We start from the raw sequence: 8,719 nt of genomic DNA on the forward strand, positions 1-8,719 counted from the left end.
ACTGTTCCCCAATAAAGTCCTGTTCCTCTTCCCCAATAAAATCTAAAAAAGAAAGAAAAAGAATGTTTTGATTTTGTAGATCCATTTGGGGAGAAATGACCTCTTAACAGTGAGCCTTTGGATCTATAAACATAGTACATCTTTCCATTTATTTAGAACCTTTAATTTCTCTCATCAGGTTTTTGCATACAACTTTTACCCCTTCAGCTAAGACAAGGCCAAGGCTCTGAGGAGGCTTCGACATGCCCACAGCTCATCTGTGTCTCAGGCATCTCAACTTAAGCCGCTTCTTATTGGCTCCTTGATTGTCACCTCTTCTCCTAGAACATGCTCCTCTCAATCTCCCATCTCAGTGAATGGCATTTCTCCTACCTACCGTGTTTCCCTGAAAATAAGAACCAGCCGGACAATCAGGTGTAATGCGTCTTTTGGACCAAAAATTAATATAAGACCCGGTATATATGATATGATATGATATGATATTAATTTATTATATTATATTAATTATATAGAATTATATTCCCGGTCTTATAGTAAAATAAGACCGGATCTTATATTAACTTTTGCATCCAGAAGATGCATTAGAGCTGATTGTAGGGCTAGGTCTTATTTTCGGGGAAACACGGTAGTGGCTCAAGCTGGGAAACTGGGCATCACCCTTGAGACCATCCTGATTTTCCTCCCAGCAGCCAGGAACAACTCTGCCTATGAAACACATTTTGAATCCGCCCACTTCTTGCCATCTATACTCCACCAACGTTGACTTGAACACCCCCATCTCCCTCCTGGATTACTGCCGTAGCTTACCAATTGTTCCTACTTCCACTTTTCTGTCCTCCCTCCCACACGGGGGTTTTCTGCTTAATACCCCATTCTATAATAATGCCCTCACAATAAAAGCCAGATCCCGTCTGTAGGCTTTGGCTGCTGCTCTCACTCCCCTTGTTTCAAACACACTGACCTGCGTTGGGTCCTGGCAATGCTGAGCTCTTTTCAGCCTCTGGGCCTTTGGACTTGCCTCTCCCTGCTTGGAATGGTCTCCCCACAATCTTAACATAGATAACTCTCACTTCAGTTTTATTTTAAATGTCTACTCAGAGAGGCCCCATTATTCCTTCTCAGAGCACCCTGATCTTTTCCTTTGAACGTTTGTGATGTTGTTTATTTACTTTTCTCCATTCACTGTTTCCGTCTCCCGGCCACCTCAGCACCAGCGGAGTGGGCGCCCCCAAAGGGCAGCGGGCAAGGCCAAGGCGTCGCCCAGCGTTCTGCAGCGCACCCTGCAAGGGTCCAAGGCTCCCAGGGCGACAGGCAGCCAGAGGTCACACAGCCGGCGGATGGTCGTGGTGCCCCGGTCTCCGCCTGGGTCTGTGGCTCTTCTCAGTGGGTCCCCGGAGGGACAGACGTGTGGGCCCGGAAGGTGGTTGCCCCGCACCTTGATCCGTGACTTGTGATTTCCGGACAGGGCGATGGCAACTGAGGGTTCAGAGCCGTGAGCAGCAGGGACGGCTGAGACCAGCACGGGGCCACACGGAGGGTGAGCGCGGGCTGGGGTGGGGAGAGGAGGACTGCGGGCTGGACGGGTGCGGACGAGCCCGAGAGAAGCTGGGGCTGCACAGCGGAGGGAAGGCTCCGGGGTCACGGAGGGACAGACTCTCGGGGCGCGCATGTTCTAGGACCCGGGGCTGGACCGTAGTGAGGTGCCGTTGGGGCCGAGCAGCTGACCGCGGGTGGAGGCGGTCAAGGGGTGGGGGCGAGCGTGGGTGCTGGGCGACCGTGGGGCTGCGGGACCGTTGCAGAGAGGATCACAACTCTGTCCCCGCGACCCCTGCAGCGTCTCTGAAAATGTTATTCTCTCGGGCGGGGCTGGCGTTTTCTGCAGAAGGACCTCCGGGGACTCCTGGGGCAGCCGTACCACTTCAGCCGGTGTCAGCGGTGCAGTTGGTGGCGCCCGCATTTCCTGTGCGTGGCCACCAGCAGAGGGCCTCCTCGTGGTCTCCGCACGCCTGGCCTCCCGCCCCCGGCCCGGCTGGGTTCCCGAGGGTCCCCGACATTCCGCTCGGCCTCTCCCCACCGGCCCAGCGAGGCCGCGCCGCAGGCTGAGCCCAGCAGCGAATGCGTCCAGGCTCAGTCTGGTGGACCCGCGCCTCCTCTTCTAGCAAAGCGCATCTCAGCTCAGGCTCCGCGTCTGTTACATGGACTTTACTGAAAATACCTTCCCCCTGGGTTGTTCTAAATGAGATACTCTGTGCAAAGTTGCTTAGCACTTGGACTTGGTGACAATCTTTACACTCTTCTCAGGCCTTATCACCCTTACTACGTGCCAGATGAGCAGAGGACCTGGGAGAGGCTAAGTAAACCCTCCAAGTCCCACACACAGGGAGTAGACTCTGGGAGGCAAACCTGGTCAGTTCAAAGCGCAAGCCTTATCTTGGATTATGGCTGAGGGCATGTGCTGGATACCTGCCCCTGGAGGTGCTGGGCTGATTCAGTTCTATCCCCTTAAGCAAGTGTTCTCTCTTGGGCCTCAATTTCCACACTTGTTGAACAAATCGGAGCATGATGTCCCACAGTGGGTCTGAGAAGGCGGCATGGACTGATCTCTGGGGCTGTGTCCAGCCTTGTCCCCACAGCTTCGTGCCACCACATGTCTCTCTCAGCTGGTCCCTTCAGCACTACTGGGTTGGCACTTGGGGCTGGATGGGGGGAGCAGGGAAGCGGCAGAAACTTCCTGGGTCCCCAGGTTTTTGGTTGCACGAACCACTGGGACCAGGGTGGGCTGTGGCTTCCTGAGCAGGCTATGGGGCTTGTCCCTGGGCTCCATGAGAGGCAAATGGCCTGGCTGGGAGCTGGGCTGAGGGCTGGGGATCCCCTCAGGGCCCCCTGCCTTGTCCCATGAGCATTCCCTTCCTAGGGAATTGAGCTCCTCCAAAACCTCCTGAAACCTTGCAAGCTCCATTGCCCCCTCATCCATTCCTGGTCTTGACATGGTCCCAAGGCTGCTGGGCCCTGAGCTATACACCTTGAGCCCCCTCAGGGACCTCTGCAGCACCCCTGTTCTCTCCCTTCAGCGTCCAGCCTGCAGGGACTACTGAGCTGTCTAGGCCAGTGCCGAGGCCTTCTCAGAGAATGATGGTCACTGGCTGAAGGAGGCAGGTCCAATAAGCCCTTCACCACCCCTCACCCTGTGATGTCCCTGTGTCAAGTGGGCCTCTGTCTTCCAGGGGCCCATGGGGAGGAGTACTGGTGACTTAGTAAAAGGAGAGGAGCCAGAGGAAGACACTCTGGGCAGATATGAGGTGGGTTCCCCACCTCTGAGTGTCAACTCTGGATGGGGGCATCAGGGCTCCACTCCCAGGCCATCTCAGGGAACCCTGTCATAGGGACACCAGGTCAGACCACAGGGCCTTTTCTTGGGTTGAAACCCCAGAATCCCTTTCTGCCGTCCTAGGACATGGTGGGATTTGATATGGACCATCCTGCCTGAGGCCACCAGTCCCCTAATATTGTCTTCCCACTTGGTGTCCCTCAGCAAGGTCTGCAAGGTCAGGAGTCCCCTGCCAGTTCCAGGAACCCCCTGGCTGGGCGGGGTGTTGGGTGCAGAGGAGAGATCACTGGTGCTGAGACCCTGTTCCCCTCCAGCTCTAACCTGGTGCCTGTCTCCTGGGGGTTGAAACTGTCTCTAACCTCAACCTCCCAAAGAAAAGGCCCAGCCGTGGCCCCAGAGAAACCATTTTTGTTCACTTAATTATCGACATCAACTGGGAGGGCTGGGGACTTGAAAACAGGAAACTTAGGATGCGGTTTTGTCACCTCGTACACACACGTGTGCTCACATGTACCTACATCAGCACACACGGTGACCACATCCGCGGCAAGTGGGCCCTGGCCAGGTATGTGTGGAGACACTTATTGGAGGCCTAATAAAATGTGCAAACGGTGGGTGCCCAAGACACAGACATCAACAGAAAAGAGTCCCAGAAGCCTGGGAGGGGAGGAAGGTCAAGTGGATTTGGGGCTCCTGTCATCGAACTTCTAAACGCCCCTCCATAACTCTGCGCCCCAGACGGTCAGGGAAAGAGATAAGGTTGGGGCCCGTGTGGGGAGGCCTCTCTCCTGCCTGAGCATAGAGTCCATTTTCGACGGAGATGAAACTGCTTCGAGCAGAGGCTGGCAGAGGTGCCCACGGGGCAGGTTGGCGTGCCGTGTTGGTGGGGAGTGGCACCCACCTAGACAGGGGCTGGGGTGGGAGGACCGTGTCCAGAGTTGCTGGGCAGTAGTTGGTGGTAACGGTGGCATAGGGGGTGTGGAAAGAGGCCAGGGAGACTTGGCTGGCTGCCTGCAGGGGTGATGGGGAAAGAAGCTCAAGTGAGGTTCACCTCAGGGCCCCCAGATCCAGCCACTCTGTTCCCGGCTCCAAAGCGATTCCCGACACTTACCCTTGCTCCTGTCTGTGTCTGGGGCCTGCTGAGAGATGGCGGAAGCTTTGTGACGGACCTGAGAGAGGGGGTCAGAAGCAAAGCATGTGTCTAACCCGGCGCTGTGGGGATTTAGACTGGGCCTGGCCAGGGCGTATCTTACCAGTGCCTCTGCCGGTGAAGTAAGTGTAGGAGGTAGACGCAGCCAAAGAGAAGGACCCCTGAGGCGCCCAAGATCCCGGCCAAGTCAGCCCGCAGAATAGGGTCGGGGCTAGTGGCAGCGAGCCCTGTGCACAGATAAAGACAGAGCAGATGGCGGCCAGTGCCCCGACGCCTTCCCTGCCCTCCCTGGGCCCAGCTCCTTATCAGCCCCACCTGGGTCTGAGTCGAGGAGGTGGTTACCACAGGCCTCCTGGGAGCCCTCGGGGAAGGAAGTAAACGTGCAGCAGACCGTGGTGTTGGGACTAGGGCTTCTCCCTTCAGACCCTTCCATGGTGAGGGAGATGCTCGTTCTGGTTTCCCAGCGGACCTGGCGAGCAGGGGGCCACTTCTGGCTGCCGAATTCTGGGTGCAACACAGCCAGCTTGGTCCCTCCAGCAGCATCGGGCCCCCTGCAGCTCACAGTCACCTGGGTGATAGCGTTAGATCCCAGGAACCCACAGCGGACAGTGAAGAATGGGGACTCGGTGGACTCCATCTGAATTTGCACCCACACTTCCGGGGTCCCTGTAAGGCACAGACACAGGAAGGGCCAAGGGCTGAGTCTACACCATGTCCCCACCACCTCTGCTTCTCTCTGGCTCCCACTCACCAGCAGTGATGCAGAGCGTCAGCAGTGCCAGGAGCAGAACCAGGGCCCGCGGCCTGTCCATGGCTGCCCGCCGACCCGGGCTCTGGGGGCTGTCGTGGTGGGGGCAGCACCTGTGTTTCCGCTCATTGCAGGAAGTTTTCACGTGTGAGCAGGCCCAGGAGCAGCTGCGCCCGGTGCTTTCTGCCACCCAGCTCCACTTCCTTCTCTCAGTCTACCTCAGCTAGTGCACACGGGGTGATGGACCCCCTCCCTCAGGAGACTTAAAGTGACAGTGACAAGGTTTTTCCTGTCCGCACGCTGTACTTTGGTGTGAGCAGGGCAGGCAGCTCAGGTTCGTTTCCGGCCCTGTCTGTGGGTAACAACCTGGGCAGACTAGGCCCTGGGGAAGGGTGAGGAGTGGAGTAGGGAAGAACTTTGCAGAGGGACCGAAAAGAATCTCCTTCCTCAGGAGGGTGGGGCCCCTGGTTTCTCCTTAGGAAGAAGGCTCTGCCTCTGGCCCTCCCCAGCTAAGGGGTAGGGAATGTGAAGGAACTTGAGAAGAAGCCCTGCAAGCAGGAAGACAGCAGGGGAGGTCCCAGGAGCGGAGCCCCGCCTGACCCATCACTTATCTACCGAGGACACCTGACAGGCTTCCACACTGTCCTTGCTGCCCATCCTGTTTAAATCTCCAGCCCAGACTTCCCTCCCGCCAAACATCACAAACATTCCCCAAGCTGAACTCTGCCCCGCCTGCAGCCTTTCCCCTCCACCACAGTCCAGGGCCACTGGTTTCCAGCTGTTGAGGCCCAAAGCATCATCATCTGTGACCTTCTCTTTCATCTCCAGCCCATCAGGAAATTTTGAGGGCTTCCCATTGTGACTACCTAACCTTTTGCCATTTCCTATTGCCACCTCCCTGACGCAGGCCATCTCTTTCCACCAAGTGTTTCTCCAAATTGCTTCTGTTTATATTCATTTACAGACTGCAAACTGACCAGAATGCTGCTGTATAAGCAGTGACAAGTGAGCAGAATGCTTATCTTGTGCTGAACTTGACTCTGCCATGAGAGTAGCTTGGTGAGCTCAGGTTTAGAGCCGAGGGGGCGGGGGTGTTGAAGACTCTCTTGCTCAGGGTGTGGTGAGCACTGAGAGGTGGCCCTGCCCCAGGGCTGTGGTCACCTTTCTGAGGCCTGGCTTGCCCACTTGCCTGATTCAGCATCTTTGTTTAATCCTGTGGTGTTAGCCATAAACAGTCAGTCTCTTGGGGAAACTGTCACCCTACCCACATCTGAGAACGTAGCTAAGCAGGACCCCAAGACCAATCAGTTCACTGCTCCCAGCTTAGCGTTCTCATGAACCTTTGACCTTCGTCCAGGCCTGATGTCCCAAACTCCAAACCTGACTCAGATCTGCTCTCCCCACTTCCTCCACTGCGTTCCCTTGACGGGGTGGGAGACCTATGCAGCGCTGACTCACTTCAAGGTGGCCCAGCCCAGTGTGGGTGCAGAGCACTGGGACACGTGGCACTGCCAGCTTCAGCCTCCCTAGCCTGGAAGACTCTTGTTTTGGACCCACTGAAATCGTCCCCACTTTGCAAGGCCCAGCTCAAATCCCTCTACCTCCAGGAACTTTTTCTTCTTGGACAACTGACTCACAGATGATAGGCCCTAGTGGTGGCTCTTTTACTCACCCCCACACAGTCCTAGTACATAAGGGAGCTCAATACTTGGTGATCAATGGATTAAAGGCCATGGCACAAAGTTACTCACCAACATTTTCCATTTTCTCCCCATCTATAAGCCACGTTGTTCCCTCAATAAGCTCATTGTATACGATTCAAACAATGTAGAAGATTAGAAAATATCAAAACTCTCCTTCACTAGCCTACTGATCCCTGTTCCCCTCATTTTAATTGTCATGAAGTTAAAGCTGTCAACCTTTTATCATTTCTGGATTTTTTTAAAGTTTATATTTTATATTTTATTTATTTATTTATTTTTTACTTTATTGGGGAACAGTGTGTAGTTCCAGGAGTTTTTTCCAAGTCAAGTTGTTGTCCTTTCAGTCTTAGTTGTGGAGGGCGCAGCTCAGCTCCAGGTCCAGTTGCTGTTGCTAGTTGCAGGGGGCACAGTCCACCATCCCCCGCGGGAGACGAACCAGCAACCTTGTGGTTGAGAGGACGCACTCCAACCAACTGAGCCATCCGGGAGCTCAGCGGCAGCTCAGCTCAAGGTGCCGTGTTCAATCTTAGTTGCAGGGGGTGCTGCCCACCATCCCTTACAGGACTCCAGGAGTTGAACTGGCAACCTTGTGGTTGAGAGCCCACTGGCCCATGTGGGAATCGAACTGGCAGCCTTCGGAGTTAGGAGCATGGAGCTCTAACCGCCTGAGCCACCGGGCCAGCCCCATATTTTTAATGTGTATAGTAAATAAAACAAATAGTAGATGTTAATATAACATATAAAAGTTTTAACTGATAAAGCCCAAATATTTGAGTCTGAAGAAGCCAAGGTTCTGTTTCAGTTCCTAGTGCTACGTAACAAATCATCGTAAATTTAGTGGTGTAAACACCACCACCCTTTTATCATGCTCATAGGTTCTATGGCTCAGGATTTTGGAAAGGCACAGAAAGATAGCTTATCTCTGCTCCCTGATGCCTGGGGCCTCAGATGGAAGACTCAAAAGCAGGGTCTGATTCACATCTGAATCATGTCTGGTTGTTGATGCTGGAAGTAGGCTGGGGCCTCAGCTAGAGCTGCTGGCTGGACACCTACACATGGCCTTACCATGCGACTGTTTGGGGCTTTCTCACAGCATGGTGACTGGGTTTCAAGAGTGATTATCTCAAGAAATAGGACATGGAAGCTGCCAGTTTCTTTAAGGTCTGGGCTTGGAAACTGGCATAGCATTATCACTGCACCAAATTCTATTAATCAAGCAATCACAGATCCTACATTCAAGGGGAGAGGACTTAGAATCCAATCTCTTAGTACAGAGCAGCAAACAGTCTGAGGAGCATGGTATAACACTTGCACGAATTCTCAGCTTGGGGCTCAATCCACTACACTGGGCTGTCTGGCTACATAAAGATCTCCATTTACAGAGCTTCAGAAGTAAAAGTTTCTCTTTTGATCTTGTGAAGTATCCTCAGCTTGGTTGGTATTTAACCCAGGCATCTCTCCCCTCCGGGATGCTTAGTGACCTCCATATCTTCACCTCAGTTTTCCCACTCTGTTCCCAGATCCCATAGAAAAGACGCCTCTCTCTCGGGGTAAAGATCTTTGAATGGATTGGCTGCCCCCAGAGTACTGGTAGGCTGCCTTTCCAAAAGGAGACTCACAAACCCAACTTCTAGCTTTTATCTGGGGAGAGAAAGGGAGAAGGAGGAAGAAATGGGTTTGGCTGAGTGACCATCTGATCACAGGAAGTCATGATTCCTTCCTACAGAGACCACTAGCTGGATGACTGTCTTCAGCCTGGGAGACCACAGTGAGAACTTGGAATTAAATCA

The 8,719-nt window shown here is 54.0% G+C and overlaps 1 protein-coding gene across 1 annotated transcript; it reads right to left on the reverse strand.

Annotated features, from left to right (window-relative positions):
• Nucleotides 1-1,062: 1,062 nt before the first annotated feature.
• Nucleotides 1,063-5,437, reverse strand: PVRIG (PVR related immunoglobulin domain containing). Its single transcript, XM_081053382.1, has 5 exons — nucleotides 5,230-5,437; nucleotides 4,794-5,144; nucleotides 4,582-4,705; nucleotides 4,440-4,497; nucleotides 1,063-4,339 (listed from the first exon to the last, which is right to left on the reverse strand). The coding sequence occupies exons 1-5, from the start codon at nucleotides 5,288-5,290 to the stop codon at nucleotides 4,025-4,027; spliced, it is 909 nt and encodes a 302-aa protein (XP_080909508.1). The 5' UTR covers nucleotides 5,291-5,437; the 3' UTR covers nucleotides 1,063-4,024.
• Nucleotides 5,438-8,719: the final 3,282 nt, after the last annotated feature.

Source organism: Rhinolophus hipposideros (assembly GCF_964194185.1).
Source record: "Rhinolophus hipposideros genome assembly, chromosome: 7".
Classification (NCBI taxonomy): domain Eukaryota; kingdom Metazoa; phylum Chordata; class Mammalia; order Chiroptera; family Rhinolophidae; genus Rhinolophus; species Rhinolophus hipposideros.